The sequence below is a fragment of the Natrix helvetica genome (assembly GCF_964273705.1).
Source record: "Natrix helvetica genome assembly, chromosome: 1".
Classification (NCBI taxonomy): Eukaryota; Metazoa; Chordata; class Lepidosauria; order Squamata; family Natricidae; genus Natrix; species Natrix helvetica.
The window spans coordinates 364,772,883-364,792,905 of record NC_138548.1 but is presented as its reverse complement, the minus strand read 5'-3'; the positions used below and the strand labels follow the sequence as shown (position 1 = coordinate 364,792,905).

At 45.4% G+C, this 20,023-nt stretch overlaps 3 protein-coding genes across 3 annotated transcripts in view; 1 reads left to right on the top strand and 2 right to left on the bottom strand.

Annotated features, from left to right (window-relative positions):
* The window catches only part of LOC309384775 (zinc finger protein 202-like), a 152,686-nt gene that overhangs the window by 37,300 nt on the left and 95,363 nt on the right, over positions 1-20,023 (top strand). The window lies entirely within an intron of this gene.
* The window catches only part of LOC309382524 (uncharacterized protein), a gene marked incomplete at its 5' end in the record, with an annotated part of 469,143 nt that overhangs the window by 423,272 nt on the left and 25,848 nt on the right, over positions 1-20,023 (bottom strand). The window contains one exon of the mRNA XM_081934141.1: positions 398-445. Within this exon, the coding sequence (XP_081790267.1) occupies positions 398-445 (48 nt within the window). The remainder of the gene's footprint in view (positions 1-397; positions 446-20,023) is intronic.
* On the bottom strand, positions 6,177-11,621 carry LOC309384808 (uncharacterized protein). Its single transcript, XM_081938603.1, has 5 exons — positions 11,328-11,621; positions 10,959-11,073; positions 10,775-10,842; positions 8,356-8,485; positions 6,177-7,349 (listed from the first exon to the last, which is right to left on the bottom strand). Exons 1-5 carry the CDS (start codon positions 11,493-11,495, stop codon positions 6,295-6,297), a joined length of 1,536 nt encoding a protein of 511 aa, XP_081794729.1. The 5' UTR covers positions 11,496-11,621; the 3' UTR covers positions 6,177-6,294.

The window sequence follows — 20,023 nt, the reverse complement described above, 5'->3', positions numbered from 1 at the left end:
ATTTTGCCTTGCAAAGACCACAAATGGCTTCCAGTTTCTGTATCTGAGATAGAAAGAAAAAGAAAAGGCAAGAATTAGAAAGTGGAAATTCAGCCACTGAAGAACCTTCACCCAACCTGCCCCAAGCGCCTCATCGCAGCGCAGGGCCGGAAAGGAGGCAGCTGGAGAGGCCGCCCCTCTTCTCTTCCCCTCCGTAGACAGGATGGGGCCCTCGGGGAGCCTGGTGCGAATCCTGCCTCCTCCTCGCCCGGCTTCTCTCTTCTCCTGCTGGGCCTCCGCAAGGATGACCCTCCGCTGCCCCCATCCATTCGGGCTCTTCCACGGTTCCCCGCTTTTCCCTGCAGGGCGAGGGCGGCTGGGGAACATGGGACCCAGGAAGAGCCCTCCCCCCCCTCACCTGGAGCACGTCTTGATGTCCCACCGCCAGACTCTCCTGCAGCCTCTCCTGCGGAGCCCCAGGGGTTAAGGAGAGTGAGTGAGTGGCGTCCTAGAGAGGCAAGGCTCAGTGATGTCACTTCTTTCGCCGCCTCCTTTGGAAAGCCAGCCGAGACGTTCGGCCTCCAGTGGGCCAATGGGGAAGCGCCTGGAGTTCCCTTCCCTTGGCAGAGGGCGCCCCCTGAAGGATTTGTGGCAAAGTGCCAGGATCGTAGAAAGGGCGGGAAAGAGGAGCGCCTCTGAGGTGAAATTTAAAAGGCGGGGATGATGGGCTTGGGAGTAGGGGGAGAAAAGGCTCCCTGTCAATCAAAGGCTTCGACGCCTGTCCTTCTTTTCCCCCTTTGATATGAAGCCAAATGCATTGAAGGAGGTTTTCCTCTTTCTTCTGTTGCGTTTCTAGGGCGGTTTGGTTATTTCTTCTCTATAGCGCAACTCCCACCTCTTTCATTCGGCCTCCTCCTTAATTTATTTACAGGATTAAAGGGAAGAGAAAAAAGATAAGATAAAATAAATCTTTCTGGAACCCCCTGAGATATTGGAAGGTGCCATCATGCGTGTCCTTCTCTTCGTGCCCAGTTCCAGCAACCTTTTTAAAATATGCTTCGGCCTCCATCTTCGTTGCTCTTCTTTGCACTCTTTCTTGAGTGTCAAGATCTTATTGATTGATTGATTATACAAAACGCAAAGAAAAATAGAAAAAGAGGGGAAAAGAAAGTCTGAGGTAGAAGAGAAAAAAGAAGAGCCTTTCTTCTTTTTAGCACAGTGCAAGATAATTTTAAAAAATGCATTCCAGCCTGACAATTCAATCTGATCAACAAAATCAAAGTCGTTTTTGGTCTCTTTCTTTAGAGCACTTTAAATGTGAAGATATCCAATTTAACGGCTGGAGAAGGAAAGCGCAGGACGGTTTCAAACACCCTGTTGTGGCTGAGTGAGGGCGGGTTCCCGTCTGAGGGGATCTGCGCTCCTATTGGTTGCTGCGGGTGAAAAGGGGGCGTTTCCCCTTTTCCCCGCCTTTTTCTTCTGGGCGCCGTTTGAGATTTACCTCAGGAACATCCTCAATATCTTCTCTGCTGCGAATGTCAAATACATTTTATATTGATATAAAACTAGAAGTTTGTCTCCCTGTCTCCCTCTTCCTTTGGACAATTTCGTTGTATTTATTTTGTACAATGTTAATAAAGGCTATGCTATACACCAGCTGCATATTTCCTCCACATTAAACCTCTTCAGTTTCACCTTCCAGTCGTGGGTTTCTCTTTTATCCCCTGATAGTGTCGGAAGGAAAAACAGGTCCAGTTCCAAGAAGGGAATAAAATGGAGGCTGCTTAAGAAAGGAGGTTTATTTATGGGCAGAACCAAGAACGGCCTGCAGTTGGAAGAGAACAGAGCTGGAAGGGACCTTGGGGGTCATCTAGTCCAACCCCCTGCTCATTTCAGGGACCATCGCCGACAAATGGCTGTCCAGTCTCTTCTTAAAAGCCTCCAGTGTTGGAGGATTTAAAACCTCTGGTGGCAAGGAGTTCCACCGGTTAATTCTTCCTCCAAGGGTGAAAAAGAATGAAAAGGAGCCTTTGGGTTCAGGGACGGAAACTCCTGGGGAAAAGCTCCAGATCTGCCCTTTTTATACGGGGAGAATTTCTTCCAAAATGTTACTTTATAGCTTTTTTTTTTCTTCAGAAAAAGATATAGATTCTTATACGGCTTGAGATGGTGGCAAGATAAGAGACCAGCAGAGCTGGAAGGCACTTGGGGGTCATCTAGTCCAACCCCTGGGGAAGTTCTCCGCGGGAAAGGAGCGGGAAGCGGAGGAGAAACGGCCGAACTTTAATCCGGGACCTTCATCAGGGGCCGCTTTGCAAGGAAAAGGGGGACCCCCCCCCCGACCCACAGAAAGAAATAAGGGGGGCTGGGCTGCGGGGCTGCCCCTCCCCCCTTGTCATCCAGCGCAGAAACTCTCCCTACGGCAGAATCGTCACGTTCAATGAACCTCTGTGTGTGTGTTTGTGTGTGTTTTCTTGGACTTTTTGTGTTGGGAGGGGGCAGAACGAGCTGAAGCACCAATGGGGATTCTCCCTGCTGGAGCGTCATCGGTCTCCGGGCAGAGTCCTTTGTGGCTTCACCTGAAGGAGGAGGGCGTTCGGGGCAGAGAGGGAAGCGGAGAAAGTGGGAGGTGGGTCCTTTCAGTCTGGGGTGGGGGGGATGCAGCTCAAGAGGGGGTTCAGGGCAGGCCCACAAGGGACTCTCCGTTTTCTTTGCTCTCTTCACAATTCTCAGCTAGACTTTCTTCTGTATGCATGGGGGTTGACTAGATGTCCGCTTAGGTTCCCAAACTGCCCCCCCCGGGGGCCTGGTCCTTCTCTGAAAGTTAGCTCTTTCTAGCTAACTCGGGGGGGGGGGCAAGCATCCCTGAAACGGGGACTTTGGGGGGGGGGAGCTGACTATGGAGGAGACTTTAACTTTAACTTTTATTTGATTTCTAAACCGCACCCTCTCCCAGAAGGGACTCGGGGCGGTGTACAGTCATATTAAAAACACAATAAATATACATAAATATAAATATAAAAATAGATATAGGTGTGGCTAGAGGAGGTAACATATAATTTACTGTACAATAATAGTTAAAGTTCAAATTTAAAATCTAAAAAATTAAAAATGCATTTAAAAAACTACCCCTAAAAACTATCCCAGGATAAAATGAAGAGGACTAACCCCTCATTAGCAGCGGAGGGAGTGGGGGGACTTCGTGGATTGTGGGATGGAAAGGTTCGGGCATCCCCCAGAGGCAGAGGGGGCAGCCGCACTGTCGCGGAGGGGCTGGGAGGCGAAAGGGCTGCAGCTGAAAAGGGCCAAATCCAGGAAACGCTCTTTCTCCAAGATTCCCGGGGGGGGGGAGGGGGTTGTCTCTTTTTTTCATAGTCTTGAGTATCTTAAGGATGGTCTCAGGTGAGGTCCCAGCCCCCCCCCCCCCACTCTCGGCAGGGATCCAGATTTCAGGTGAACCCCCCACCCCCAAAGAGCCGCCTGGTCTCCACGGCCCTTCCTAACGGAGCGGAACCCATGGCGCTCGGGGCCATCCCGGGGCCGGTCTCCGAGTGGGACATTTTCCCACGGGGGGGGGGCAGGGGGGAGGCTGGCATTTTTTGCCCTCCCCTCAACGGGGGAAAGAAATCTCTTTACGTACGGACTGCACGCAACCGAAATTTGCATGTCCCCGCGGATTGGTTCGCCAAGCCGCGGGAAATTTAAAGTGCTGTCATTGGCCGGCATGCTTGTCCGAGCTAAAGAAATGGAGAGCTCCGGCAGATCGTATTACAGCCAATAGGGAAATAAAGCGCTTAATGTTTTTGCGAACCCGCAGTCTCTTCCTTTACCCGCCGCTACCTAACCAAATCTCCCAGAGAAAATCGGAGGAAATAATTCTCCCCCCTCCTTAAAACAGGGGTGTCCAAACTTGGAACTTTAAGACTTGTGGACTTCAACTCCCAGAATTCTGGGAGTTGAAGTCCACAAGTCTTAAAGTTCCCAAGTTTGGACACCCCTGCCTTAAAAGAAGCAGGGCCGTTTGGAGGCTAGGCAGGAATCGGGGAGCTGGTCCAGCTCCTCCAGCGGAGGAGCGAGGATTTTAATTTTATTTCGTTTTTCCTTATGGCATAGTTTATACTCCTTCACTTCAGAGCGAGGCTAGGAGAGCTTTTCCTCCCACGGAGTTCAATAAAATAGATGGAAGGAAAATACTCTACTTTTGGCATTTTTACAAAATGTCAACTTTACACTCAATTTGTGAACTATTGCAAAGCAGTAGGAGAATGAAATTTTAAATTCAAAAACCTTGTGCTGCTAAGTTATTACGAGCAAAGTTTCACGTGTCTCATAGCTTTCCTTCCAGAGATATAAAAAGCCAAACTAACCACTTTTCGAGCCACATTCATTTTCAGCTAAATTTGCTCCAACTTATCTAGATGGAGATCCCTCATGGGAATGTTTTTTATTATTTTCTTTAATAGAACAGTGATGAAGCAACCTCACTTTCTGAAGAAAAGCTGTTCCTCTGATTAATTGTCTTCACTGTAAGGAAGATTCTCGTTAATTCAAGGTTGCTTCTCTCCCTGATTATTTTACATGCATTGTTTCTTGTCCTGCCCTCTGGTGCTCTGGAAAATAAGTAGGAAACCCCCCCCCCTCTTTGTGGCAGCCTCCAAAGTACTGGAATACTGCTATCGTGTCTCTCCTAATCCTTCTTTTCTGTAGACTAGCCAAACGTAAATCCTGCAACTGTTCTTCATATGTTTTAATCTTCAAGCCTTTAATCATCTTAGCTGCTCGTTTGCATTTTCTCCAAAGTCTAAACATTTTTTGATAATGTGATGACCAAAACTGGATGCAGTATTCCAAGTGTGGTCTTAGTAAGGCTCTATAAAATGATACTAATACTTCACGTGATTTTGAGTCTATGCCTCTGTTTACACAATCAAGGATTGTATTAGCTATTTTGGAGGCGGCTGCACATACGTGAGTCATGTTTAAGTGATCATCCGTTCAGACTCCCAAGGTCCCTCACACAATTACTGTTTTTGAGCCAGGTTTCATGAAATCTGTTTTTCCCACTCAAATGCAAAATCTTACTTTTCTCCACATAAACTTTCATTGTGTTGGATTCAACCTTGTCTCATTTGGATCAGAAAGGCACACTATGCATACACATACAAATCTATAGAGACATGGTGGGTCAGTGGTTAGAATGCAGCACCATAGACCAATTGCCCATAGCCAGGAGTTCGATCCTGACGAGCTCTGATTCAGGCTTTCATCCTTCTGAGGTCGCTAACATGAGGACCCAGATTGCTGGGATCAATATGCTGACTTTGTAAATTGCTCAGAGAGTGTGGTAAAGCACTGTGGAATGGTATATAAGTCTCAGTGGAATTGCTATTGCTATGTAGTTTCACCCAAGCGTGGATCCTTTTAAGAGAAGGAAGATGACCATTCTGAGCAAAACTCTTTCAACATTCCATCCATTTATATGGCTTCTCTACGGAGTGGATCATAGTAGTAGTAGTAGTATAGCCTTTATTGTCATTGTACAAAATTATTACAACGAAATTGAGTTCATCTACCATCTTATGGGATGTTGAATCATCTTATGGGAAATAAGACTATGTTTTCAAGAAAAGGTCTTTCCACATTCCATGCATTTAACTGGCTTCTCTCCTGTTTGGAGCTTTTTGTGGCTATTAAGGCCACTGCCAAGAGTAAATGTCTTTCCACACTATGCATTCAAATGGCTTCTCTTCTATGTGGATCATTTTGTGACTTCTAAGGCCATTGCTCCGAGTAAAGGTTTTTCCACATTCCATGCATTTCTAGGGCTTCTCCCGTATGGATCATCTTATGGGAAATAAGAGTACCTCTATGAGCAAAGGTTTTTCCACATTCCGTACATTTGAATGGCTTGTCTCCTGAGTGGATCTTTTTGTTTTTCAAGTCTACTACTCAGAGCAAAGGTCTTTCCACATTCCATGCATTTATACGGCTTCTCCCCTGTGTGGATCATATGGGAAGTAAAATGACTTTTTTTAGCAAAGGTTTTTCCACATTCCATGCATTTAAATGGCTTCTCTCCTGTGTGGAGCTTTTTGTGGCTATTAAGGCCACTGCCATGAGTAACTGTCTTCCCACACTATGCATTTATATCGCTTCTCTCCTGAGTGGATCTTTTTGTGACTTCTAAGGCCATTGCTCCGAGTAAAGGTTTTTCCACACTCCATGCATTTATATGGCTTCTCCCCTGTGTGGATCATCTTATGGGAAGTAAAAGTACCTCTATGAGCAAAGGTCATTCCACACTCCATGCATTTATTATTTCTCTCCTGTGTGAAGCTCTTTGTGGATAGTAAGTCTACTGCTCAGAGCAAAGGTCTTTCCACACTCCATACATTTATACGGCTTCTCCCCTGTGTGGATCATCTTATGAGAAGTAAGTGTACTACTGTGACTAAACGTCTTCCCACACTCCATACATTTATATGGCCTCTCCCCTGTGTGGCTTCTTTTATGGGTTATAAGTTGATCTCTTTGAGCAAAGGTCTTTCCACATTCTGTGCATTCAAATGGCTTCTCTCCTGTGTGGGTCTTTTTGTGTCTTCTAAGATTACATTCATGATTAAAGGTCTTTCCACACTCCATGCATTTATATGGCTTCTCTCCTGTGTGGATCATCTTATGGGAAATAAAATGACTTTTTTGAGCAAAGGCCTTTCCACATTCTATGCATTTAAATGGTTTCTCTCCTCTGTGGACATTTTTGTGCCTTCCAAGCCCACTACTATAAGCAAAGGTCTTTCCACATTCCACGCATTTAAATGGTTTCTCTCCTGTGTGGACATTTTTGTGGCTTCTAAGGTTACTGCCCTGAGTAAACGCCTTTCCACACTCCATGCATTTATACGGTTTCTCCCCTGTGTGGATCCTTTTATGGATAGTAAGTTGCTTGCTTTTTCTGAAACATTTCCCACATTCTAAACATTTATAAGGCTTCTCTTTTCTGTCAATAGCTTTTTGAGATGTAAGGCACTTATTTCCAAGAGAAAGAATGAATTTCCCATTGTAATTTTGGTCCATGTGTCTTCTTATAGCATCATCTCCTTTGTTTTGGATTAAATAGTGTTCATTTACTTTAGCTTTGATTAGCTTCACACTTTTTCCAGTATATTGTTTCATTATTTTTTTTCCTTGGGCACGAAAGTTTTGCATCAGAGCATCAGTGGAAGATGAGCTTTCCTGATTCCAATCATTTGACTGGTTTCTGTCATGGCTTTCAAATTCCATTCGAATTCCAAACTTCTCCATTCCATCTTTAGCACTGATCACTTGGAACAGTTCACAGGAATCTTGATTCTCCTGCCCATTGTTACCTTCAAATCAAATGGGAAATGAAAATGATAACAAGGTTACAGAAAAAGATGAAACTGTAAAAAGTCAAGTGAATTTCTCTGAAATTCCATTAGGTTATATGTTTGCATGCCTACAGGGGTGTGATATAGACATGATGATTTCTATATTCATGAGTCATGAAAGCTTTGAAAATATCTAGGAAACATCTCTTTCTTTACAATTATCTCTATATATGCAAATCTCACTCAGAGTCAGTTTTGAGTTAAGCAAAAGAATAGAGCAGAATTGGAAGGGACCTAAGAGGTCTTCTTCACCAAAATCGCCGGCATAGTTTTTAGGAGGTTTTCAGAGAGTGCCTGAGGGCTGGAAAGGGCAGAAATGAACAAAAAACAGTCTGTTTTTTTTGCTCAATTCTGCCCCCCTGGCCCCCAGGAGCACTCCTAAAGTCTATCCATGCCCTTTTGCGGGGGGAAGGGGAAGGGCCATTTTCACAAAAAATGGGCCGTTTTTTGCTTTCTTGTGGCAAATCACACCCCCCCCCAGGAGCACTCTACACACCTCCTAAGGGCTACTCATGCCCCTTTTTTGAAAAAAATTGGCCTGTTTTCATGAACAATGGGCCGTTTTTGGGAGGTCTACAGAGTGCAAAACCTTTTTTTAAAAAAAGTTGCCTCTTCAAAATCTTGGTGCGTCTTATACTCCAGTGAGTCTTTTGGAGGCTTCAGGGGGCAAATGACAAGATATTCCTCTCACGTGACCTCCAGAGGACATATAAAAACACACCTTGTTCTTTTCAGCCTCCACAGATAAGTTCAAATAGAAATGGAAAAAATACAGATAAGAAATGGCACAAGAAAGTATCTAAGCAAAGGGACATTGACTCTTTCTTTCCTTGGAGCATGAGAAGGCCAGATCCTTTCATTCTCCCTCCCAGGAGACAATATCAGATGACTGATTTATTAATAAAAAAAGCTAACTATAATCTGTCTTCTTGAACTCTCTGATTGGGGACTAGAAAACTCTTACCAAGAGAGACCACGTTCCTATGATTTTCAAGCATGACTTCCGAATGCAGCGCTTTCTGGTCAGGATCCATCTGAGACCACTCCTCCTCAGAGAAATACACAGCCACCTCCTCAAAGGACACCAGACTCTCCTGAACACGGAAAAAAGAACAGGAGGATTTGCAAGACCTGTTCATCTTCATCAATGATTTAGACAAGAGGATAGAAGGGGAACTCTTGCAGACAAGACCAAATTGACAGGAATAACGACACTCCAGAAGATAAGCTCGAGATATAGAAGGATCTACAAATCGGGCCCCATGTAATGAAATGAAATCAACAGTGAGAAATGTAAGGCTTTACATTTAGGAAAGGAAAAACAAATGCACTGGCATAGAATAGGTGATACAAGGCTTAATAGTAGTAAGGGCAACAGGGATCTTGGAGTCCTACTGGAAAAGCACATGAGTCAGCACTATGCTATAATTGCCAAATAACCCTAACAGAATCCTAGGCTGCATTAAGAGAGGGATAGAATCAATATGACATGAAGTGTTAGTGCCACTTTATAATGCCTTGGTAAGACCACACTTGGAATATTGCATTCAGTTTTGGTTGCCAGACGTAAAAAGGATCTTGATTCTTTAAAAAGAGTGCAGAGAAGAGCAACAAAAATTATTAGTCAACTAGAGGCTAAAACATATAAAGAACGGTTGCTGGAATTGGGTATGTCTGGTTTCATGAAAAGAAGGACTAGGGAAGACATAATAGCTATTCCAAGAAGCAATGGATGGAAACTATTCAAGGAGAAAACCAACCTACAAGTAAAGAGAAATTTCCTGACAGTGAGAACAATTAATCAGTGGAATGACTTGCCTCAAGAAATTGTAGGTGCTCCAACACTGGAGGGGTTTGAGAAGAAATTGGACAGCCATTGATCTGAAATGTTATAGGGCTTCCTGTCTGAGCAGGCGGTTGGACTAGAAGACTTCCAAGCGCCCTACCAACTCTGTTATTCTGCTCCATTGTTCCCAAATTCCCAAAGCAAAGATATTCACTGTTAAATAGTTGTGTGTTACACAAGTTCTAATGTTAGGCGAGAAAATGGGAAAATCTGAAAATTGCTTTCACTGAATAAATATTTTGGGAAGTTTTATCAAGTTGATTGATTCTGCAGAACTTTCAGTGAGTTTCAGTAAAGTAATCCTACTTCTGGATCAACTGATCTATCGCTCTGTCTATCGTTGATTGATCTGGTAGTCTGAGCCATTGGCTGAAAGGAAGAAAACTGAAAAATCCACTGGGAAAGTCATTTCTCAGCCATTGCAAAGCGGGAATGTTCGATCTCCTAATTGAGGATTGGAAATAATTTTGTAGCTCAAAGTTCCGTGATTACATGCTCAACAAGGCCACTCTCTTTGGATTGTAATAGTCTGCTTCATTTTTTAATATGATTTGTTTATTTTTGAACTACAGGTTTTGAAGGAGGCTTTTTAAAAATGGTAATGTAGCAATTTGAGTATTTAGTTATTTTTCATTAAACTTGCACAATTCCGAATCAAAGAATTAACAAAAAAATGGGTCTCTAGCAGTTCCTGCCACTGTGATACGTTTCTTCCTATTTCTTGAAGGACTTTTTAAAAATTGCTTCTTGTAATACAATACAATAGTAGAGTTGGAAGGGACCTTGGAGGTCTTCTAGTCCAACCCCCTGCCTAGGCAGGAAATCCTATACCGTTTCAGACAAATAGCTATCCAACATCTTCTTAAAGACTTCCAGTGTTGGGGCATTCACAACTTCTGGAGGCAAATTCTGTTCCACTGATTAATTGTTTTAACTGCCAGGAAGTTTCTCCTCAGTTCTAAGTTGCTTCTCTCCTTGATTAGTTTCCACCCATTGCTTCTTGTTCTACCCTCAGGTGCCTTGGAGAATAGCTTGACTCCCTCTTCTTTGTGGCAACCCCTGAGATATTGGAACACTGCTTTCATGTCTCCCCTAGTCCTTCTTTCTCTTAAACTAGACATACCTAGTTCCTGCAACCGTTCTTCATATGTTTTAGGCTCCAGTCCCCTAATCATCTTTGTTGCTCTTCTCTGCACTCTTTCTAGAGTCTCCACATCTTTTTTACATCGTGGCGACCAGAACTGAATGCAGTATTCCAAGTGTGGCCTTACCAAGGCATTATACGTAAACTGGTATTAACACGTCACGTGATCTTGATTGTAAACATGAAGTTGGAGGATTACCTAGCAGAAGATAAACAGAGGAAGCTATGCTGACTGACAGCAACTTGAACCTGCTATTCTACTCTCCATGTTGTCGAATAACACAAAAATGATCCAAGCCAAACAAGGAGGGGAAATAGAAGGAGAGAGAACGCTGCACAAACACTTCACTTCCTGAAGGGAGAATACAAACCTATAACTTTTTCCTTTCTTACTTGATTTGGAGGTCCAACTGTTGTTTGATCTCCATCATAAAAACCAGAAACCTTCATTCTTTGTTTCTCTGTAAGGAACAAATAATTTTAAAATGCATAATTAACAAAATAGGAGGAGGTATTGTATAGGAGAGAAGAGAGAGCGAAGGTAAGACAGACGGGTAATCAGAGGATCTTCCATTACCTCCTGAGGTGTCCTGACTTTGATCTTCCCAAGGGATCCCCCTGAAAAATAGCTCCTGAGGGGGATTTAATAGGTTCTTCTCTCCATCAGGATCTCTGATCTCCACAGTGCAGCACTTCAAATAGGAGGAAGGAAAAAGGAAGCAGAATTAATGTACCTCACATGAAATAAAGTGGATTCTTATATTTGGAATACAACTTCAAAGCCCCCAATATCCACCAGTGAGGTTGAGTGAGAAAACAATGGAAGAATGTCCTAGAAGAATTAGTGAATTGCCACATATGATGAATGTCAGAGAAGTTTGGAAAAGAGGGGTGAAGAATTCAAACACTTTCTCTAGTCCCTTCTGAGCTCCCTAAAGTCACTCACCTGCAACTGGACCTTCTGCTCCTTCTGCTCTTCCGCCTGGCTCAGGAGGAAGCCTTCCGCCAGGGCCACCGCCTGGGAGCTGCTCTCTGCTCCACACTCCCGCACCCAGCCCTCCATCTCTGGGGGCAGAAGGAACAGGAGATGCTCCAGAACCACCAGGTCCAGCATCTGGGCTTTGGTGTGCTTTTCTGGTCTCAGCCATCGCCTGCAAAAGTCATGGAGTCGGGTGCAAAGTCCTCGGGGACCTTCAGCCTCCCGGTACTGGATGAAGTTCCAGGGCTGAACTTCGGAAGGGCGGATGGTTTCCTCCTCCAGGATCTTCTGCCCAGTCCTTGTCCAGAGCTTCCCCCACTTCCCAGGCTGAGCAGCTGAAGGGCCTTTTCCGCTTCCTTCCTTGGCCAAAGGTTGTGTCTCCATCCTTTCTCTGTCCTGCAGAGCAACTCCAGGTGGGTCCAAGGACTCTGGTGGGTCTCCAGGTGCCTTTTCCTTCACAGGGGAATTTCTGGGGCTCCAGGACGGATCCCTGCAAGTTATTCCGCTCTTTGTTTTCCTCCCCAAGAGAAACTTTTGCCTTGCAAAGATTTCAAGTTTCTGCATCTGAGATGGAAGGAAAAAGAAAAGCCAAGGATTAGAAAGTGGAAATTCAGCCACTGAAGAACCTTCACCCAACCTGCCCCAAGTGCCCATCCCAGCTCAGGGCCGAGGTCCCCCCAAGGTAAGGACGGAGCTGGAGAGGCTGCCCCGCTTCTCTCCCGGAGACAGGATGGGGCCCTTGGAGAACCTAGTGGGAATCCTGTCTCCTCCTTGCCCGGCTTCCCTCCTCTCCTGCTGGGCCTCCGCAAGGGGGACCCTCCCCTCCCTCCACTCGGGCTCTTCCTCTGATCCCCGCCACCTTCCCGGCATCCCCGTTTCTTCCTGCAGACAGAGGGCGGCTGGGGAACATGGGACACAGGAAGAGCCCCCCACTTACCCGCCAGACTCTTCCGCAGCCTCTCTGCCTCCTATGGGGTACCAGGGGTTAAGGAGAGCGAGTGCTGCATCCTAGAGAGGCAAGGCTCAGTGATGTAACTTCCTTCGCCACCTCTCGTACAAAGCCAGCCGTGACTTTCTCCCAGCAATGGACCAATTGTTTCTTGGACTTTTTTCTTGTTTTTAACATGTTGAAAGAAGCTTTATTTTTTTGGTTATTTTTTACTTTTGTGGCAAGCCTTTCTTCATTGTGAGCCTTAGCTTTCCTCACTTCGTCTTTACAGGCTCGGGCTATTTGCTGATATTCTGCCTTAGTTATTCCCTCCCCCCCTTTCCCCTTTTTATACTTATCCTTTTTGTCTTTCAATTTGTCGGAGTGTTTTTTATGCAGCCATGCTGGTTTCTTATGGGAGCTGTTATTTTTCTTCATTGGTATTGTGCTAGACTGGGCTTTTGTAATCTCACTTTTTAATTTTTCACAAGCTTCTTGCGTTTTTTTCCCCTTGAGAATTCTCATCCATGGAATCCTTCCCAAACTCTCTCTAAGTTTATTGAAATTAGCTCTCTTAAAGTCCAAGACTCTAGTTTGACTTTGTTCTACTACATGTGTTTGCATAATGTTGAATTCCAATATTGCATGGTCACTTGCCCCCAGGGTTCCTATGGCTTCAACACATTCTATCATTTGATCTCTGTTAGAATTAAGTCCAATATGTCTGATCCCCTTGTTCCCTTCTCTACTTTTTGGGAAACAAAGTTGTCTGCTAGGTTTGTTAGGAACCTGTTGGATCTTATACTTGGTGCCGAGTTTGTCTCCAAATTGATGTCAGGGTAGTTAAAATCCCCCCCTTACTATTGTGGTGTGCTTCCTACATACCTTAGTTAGCTGACTAGCAAAAAGTTCATCTTCTTCCTCTGCTTGGTTGGGTGGCCTGTAGTATAGACCTATGGCAATGTCATTTCCCCCACAACCTTTAATATTGACCCAAATGCATTCAAGATAGTTCTCATTATTGTTGTGCTCTATTTCTGTAGAGACGTAGCTATTTCTTATATATAGTGCAACTCCACCTCCTCTTTTATTTGGTCTATTTCTTTTAAATAATTTAAATCATTCTAGCTGTATGTTCCATTTGTCAGTTTCATCCTACCAAGTTTCTGTAATGGCAATAATATCGTATCTGCCCTCATTTACTTGAATTTCTAATTCACCCTGTTTATTCCTCATACTCTGTGCATTGGTATATAGGCATTTGAGTCCATTTTGATTGACCTTGTGTTTACTGTCTACATAACCTGTGTTATGCCTGACTGCCCCTATTTTCTTGCCAATTGTGTGATTCATGCACATGGTATGGCAATCACTATTAAATGCTTGGTTTTGCTTGACAGCGGGAGTGATAATCTTACCCGCACAAACATCTGTGTTACATGCACAGATAATACAATACAATAATACAATAGTAGAGTTGGAAGGGACCTTGGAGGTCTTCTAGTCCAACCCCCTGCCTAGGCAGGAAACCCTATACCGTTTCAGACAAATAGCTATCCAACATCTTCTTAAAGACTTCCAGTGTTGGGGCATTCACAACTTCTGGAGGCAAGCTGTTCCACTGATTAATTGTTCTCACTGTCAGGAAATTTCTCCTCAGTTCTAAGTTGCTTCTCTCCTTGATTAGTTTCCACCCATTGCTTCTTGTTCTACCCTCAGGTGCTTTGGAGAATAGTTTGACTCCCTCTTCTTTGTGGCAACCTCTGAGATATTGGAATAATGCTATCATGTCTCCCCTAGTCCTTCTTTCTCTTAAGCTAAACATACCCAGTTCCTGCAACCGTTCTTCATATGTTTTAGTCTCCAGTCCCCTAATCATCTTTGTTGCTCTTCTCTGCACTCTTTCTAGAGTCTCCACGTCTTTTTTACATCGTGGCGACCAGAACTGAATGCAGTATTCCAAGTGTGGCCTTACCAAGGCATTATAAAGTGGTATTAACACTTCACGTGATCTTGATTCTATCCCTCTGTTGATGCAGCCTAGAACTGTGTTGGCTTTTTTGGCAGCTGCTGCACACTGCTGGCTCATATTTAAATGGTTGTCCACTAGGACTCCAAGATCCCTTTCACAGTTACTACTACTGAGTAAGGTATCACCTATACTGTACCTGTGCATTCCGTTTTTGTTGCCTAAATGTAGAACCTTACTCTTTTCACCATTGAATTTCATTTTATTAGATAGTGCCCAATGTTCAAGTTTGTCAAGATCCTTCTGTATCTTAAGCCTATCTTCTGGAGTGTTGGCTATTCCTGCCAGCTTGGTATCATCTGCAAATTTGATGAGTTCCCCATTTATTCTACTCTATGATAACTCTATGAATTTTAGTTTGCTGGGGACAGAAACGTTCTGTATCAATTAATTCTCTGTCCCCACTGTTCAATTTAAATGTTTATCCAGAAAGCCTATGAATTTTCACAGGCTCTCTGGGGAACCCCGCAAACTCCGGCCTGAAGAGGAGGAAGGTGGGACACAGGCAGGGAAGCCAGGCAAATGGTTGGGGGTTTTAAATCTTTTATTTCCTTAATTCTTAATTGGTACAGCTGCCTTTCTCAGATGATTCGTCTCTGGTGCCCACGGAAAGAGACTGAGGAGAAAAGGAAAAAAAGAAACCGGTTCCAAAATGAAGGGAAACCTTGAAATCTACAGATATTTCAGAAATTTTATCTCACAAAGATGCTCCTTATTCTGAAATGAAGAGTGGGGAAATGGCGAGTGGACAAAAGGTGGAATTGCCAAAGTCAGAAAGGGGGATCGTGGAAAAGGAAGATAAAGCTGAACTATGAGGAGGGGAAAAAGCCATTTTCACATAGGGATCAAGGGGGAAATCTGCTTCATGAGGCGCCACTGAAGGCCTTTGGGGGCAGTGGTGAAATTCAAAATTTTTTTTTTTTACTGCTGGTTCTGTGGGCGTGGCTTGGTGGGTGTCACAGGGGAAGGATACTGCAAAATCTCCATTCCCACCACACTCTGGGGCCAGCCACAGGTGGCATTTGCCAGTTCTCCAAACTACTCAAAATTTCTGCTACCAGTTCTCCGAACTACTCAAAATTTCTGCTACCAGTTCTCCAAACTACTGAAAGTATCCACCACCAGTTCCCCAGAACCTGCTGGATTTCACCCTGCTTTGGGGGAATTGAAGGATGGAAGGGAGGGGAACATAGGAGCTTCCTGATGGACCCCACACCCTCCTTCCTCTCAGGCAGAAGCTCAGGGGATCTACTCCCTGCCCCAGAGGGTGGATCCTGGGTGGGAGGGGAGGGGGGAGACTGCCAGAAGCTCTCTGGGCTGGAAGGGGGTCCCATCCTTGGTGACTCCCTTCTCAGCCTCTGCAAGTGGACCTGGAGGCGGCAGGGAAATCATAATCGCTCAGCAGCCTTTCTCCCATTCGGAACCAGCGAGTGGGCCTCGATCGACGCTTCTCTCCATTCATCTCCCTTCACTCCTCGGTTGTTGGCAGCACGAAGGATTCTTCTCAGCGGGTTCTGAAGGAAAACGGGTTCCACCCCCCAATCTCCTTTAGCCGGTTGGAGCCCAGGCGGCTGCGAGGGGAGGAGAGGCCCTCTGAACTGGACCCGGATGCCTCCCTGGACCCCTTGTCCCAGGAGCAGCGGCCTTGTCCGTGGTCGCCCAGCAGTGGGGAGGGGGCGAGGGGGAGGGGGAAGCATCTGGGTCTGGCTGATCCCTCTGCCCCACATGCTCAGCCTCGGCGAGGGAGCCGGGGCATGGGAGGGGCACCACGGAAAGAGGCAGGGTGGGTGAGCCGGCGCCTCAAAGCAGAGGCATCAGGGGAACCCAGCAGAGCCCAGGGATGCTGCTGCCCCACAAGCGCCCCCAGAGAGAGGGGAGAAAGACGCGGATGCTCCCAGACCCAGAGGAGGAATCGGGGGGGGTCTGGATTGGGGGGGAGGGGGTGTTTTTCTCGGACTTCGGAATTGGGAGCGTCCAGAAGGAGCAGAAGGACCAATGGGAATCCTCCTTTCCGCAGCGTCATCGGTCTCCGGGCAGAGCCTCCCTTGACTTCGTCCACTGGAGGAGAGAGTTCGGCCGAGAGAGAGAGAAGCAGTGGAAGTAAAAGGGGACGGATGAGTGGGGGGATAAAGGGCAAAAGGAAAAAGAAGAAGAGGGGGAAACCTTTTATCCAGCACAATCAAACAGAAAGTGAAATTGCAGCCTTGGTGTTTATTTCTACAGTACATTCTTAGTAAATACCAACCACAGCCGTCACACCTGCCTTTTGGGTTCCACCTTCACCCCGTTTCTTCCTCCTGCTTTGAGCATCCCTGAAGAGGCACCCGGGGTCCCTTTTTGACCGACCTCATGTTTGGTTTCCGCATCTCCTGCTTCGTGTCCTACTTCCCCTTCTCTCTTCCCATGTGGCTGATTCCCCTGAGATTTGAGTCTGGAATTAGCTTCTAAAACTTCCTCTCCCTTCGCTCTCACCTTCAAGCCCTTCGGATAAGGGGAGCCGGTTGCTTCCCAAGGCCGACCTTCATGGTTCTTGTCAGGGGCAGCTCATCCCCTGCCAAAAAATGGTCCAAAAATCCAAATTTCCCTCGGAGAAAGCCATTTCCAAAGCCAGGCTTGACTTCCATGGTGCTGCCTTTCCTCCTTAATACAATACAATACAATAGCAGAGTTGGAAGGGACCTTGGAGGTCTTCTAGTCCAACCCCCTGCCTAGGCAGGAAACCCTATACCATTTCAGGCAAATGGCTATCCAACATCTTCTTAAAGGCTTCCAGTGTTGGGGCATTCACAACTTCTGGCGGCAACTTCTGTTCCTCTGATTAATTGTTCTCACTGTCAGGAAATTTCTCCTCAGTTCTAAGTGGCTTCTCTCCTTGATTAGTTTCCACCCATTGCTTCTTGTTCTGTCCACAGGTGCCTTGGAGAATAGTTTGACTCCCTCTTCTTTGTGGCAACCCCTGAGATATTGGAACACTGCTATCATGTCTCCCCTAGCCCTTCTTTCTCTTAAGCTAAACATACCCAGTTCCTGCAGCCGTTCTTCATATGTTTTAGTCTCCAGTCCCCTAATCCTCTTTGTTGCTCTTCTCTGCACTCTTTCTAGATTCCCTTGCATGATTCCCTTTATTGGGAGAGTGGGAGAGAAAACCACCTGTGCCCCCATCCCTTTGGCCTCCATGCCCACCTGCCCCGAGTCTCTTGGCATCATTTCCAGGGACTTCTTCATTCCTCTCTGCATGAAAGAGGCGGAAGGCATAATAATCCGTGGACTTCACTATTTTAATAACCTCCTCAGTCGTATCTATGGTTGCTTCAGGGAAACATCCAACCACCCGTTTGATTCTACAAAAGGCTGGTTTCACCTTCACCCCATTTCTCCCTCGTACTTTGAGCATCTTTGCCGAGGCATCAGAATCCCCCCCCATCTCTAAAATGACCCCCTTTCGGGGTCTTCCCCCGCCCCAAAGAGATGGAGCCGTGTTGTTTTGGGGCGGGGGAGGACATTTAGAGGCTCTGAAGGAAGCTACCCACCATGCTGGACTTCCACAACTCCCGAAGCCCACGAGGTCCCACAGCCTCCCACAGGAGCCATTGAGGGGTGGGTGAAATGTTCACACCAAATTTCTTCAGAATCTGTCTTGGTCGAGCGGTGCTCTTTTCTGAAGTCAGACCACTTGACATGGAATGACCCACCAGCGATTCCCCCACCCCATCTCATCTCCGGAGACTTTTGGAATTTTGCTTAATTGACCCAATTTGGGGGTGGTGGTAAGCAAGATGGCAGTCCTCCCCCTCTCCCCCCAGATGTTTCAGAATAACTAAAAAGGTGGAGCTAGGAATGGGGGTGGCAGCAAAGGAGGGAGCCTGGTGTGTTTTGTCACAACTTATGTGAAATGTCAAAATAGGAGAATCAGGAAGATAAAGCCACACATTTGGCGTGCTCCATCTCCTTCCCCCTGATGTCATAAATAGCCCCTGCTTCCCTTCTTCAAATGTGGAAATATCCAAAGCACCCTCTACTTTGGCAGACCCATGTCGAGACCCTTGCTGAGAGGGGAGATTTGGGGGCTTTCAGAGGGAGATCACCGTAGACCAGAATATGCCTGCAGGCAGAAAGCCTCCTTTCCTGCCTTTCGTAGAAGTGGCGAGGGGTCCAACTACTATATGGCAGATTCTGCCTGGGACGAGGGTTGCAGGGAGGGTGTCAACTTGTAAAGCGTTACCATGACTATTATCAAGTTGACATTGGAGGGAGGATTCCATGCATACCTTCGGCCAGCATCGGATCTTATATTTCTACAACCTCGCTGGTGGATATGATTTATGACACAGACTGAGGGACGGGAGATTTAGGGGTAAAGTGCAAAGACCATTACCGGGTATCAGTTTCGGCTCCGCAGAAGAACATGCCAAAATGTTGATCCTAATAAATGACTGGATTTCTTTTGAACTTTGTCTCGAGGCTCGTAAATTAATTGGGTCATCCTTTGGAAACTTCACAGAGGGATCCAGAGGAAGGGAGATCTTGGGGAAAGGGAAAGTGGGGCAATTAGGGATGAGGAGATGAGGCTGATTCCAGGATCAACAGCAGAGCTTTGGAGAAGATCCTTCTTGATCTCCCCCTTCACCAAATGCTCAGAACTGGCACAATTCTCAGAGGGATTAATGAGGGGGAGGTCTTAGTGAGCCCCCCCCCGCCCCGAAGTTACTTAAAAGGTTCACTCCAGCTCAGAGTACTTTGCTAACAATGTTTCTCTCTGTTGAGGGATTGTTTTTAATAACAGTTAATTCTATGATGCTGAAGAATATTCTATTTGTAATTTGTAATTTAAAGCAGGGATCTAATCTGGCTGCCACCCAGACGAAGAACATTTCAGTTGTGGGTTTGTTTGTTTTTTCCATAATAAGCCCATTTGCATCTTGGAACATTAAAGATCTTTGTGGAATAGCTAAAAAGAAAGCAGCCGCTTTATAAAGTGAAAATCGTGACTATTTGCTTGAACAAGGAATGCAATTGTGGATGAGAAAAAATATTTTAGCAAGAACATGGATAGAGTAGATTTAAATCAGTAGAAATGGAAAAATTTCAATTTGGCATTTGATTGGAAAAAAAACGTTCAACTCATATAGATTACATTTAGTAGGTAAAGAAACAGATGAAATGAATCAATTTTATGGCCCAGCCTAAAATGAACTTAATTTTAGACAAAAATGTACTGATAAAATTTTGGAGGTCCAATTTGATGAGATGGGAGTTGCTGGAGAGAGATTTTAATTCACTTCTGCATCCACTAGTGAATCGGAAAAAGATTTTTTTTTCTTTTTAAAGGCCCCCCAAACACATAACTTTCTCCTTCTGTCCATCCAGGAATCGGCAGAGCCGTGGTACCTGATGTCCTAAGCACGGTACAAGTTCTTGGCGGCTGACACCCCTATCTGCACTTTTGGCTCAAGCAGGAGATCCTATACCATTTCAGGATCTATTGATATTCCTATAGGATCTATTTCAGACAAGTGACTATCCAGTCTCTTCTTAAAAACGTCCAGTGATGAAGCAACCTCACTCTCTGAAGCAAAGCTGTTCCACTGATTAATTGTCTTCTCGTTAATTTGAGATTGCTTCTCTCCTTATTTTTACATGTGTTGTTTCTTGTCCTGCCTCTGCTGCTCTGGAAAATAAATAGACCCCCCCTCCCCTCTTTGTGGC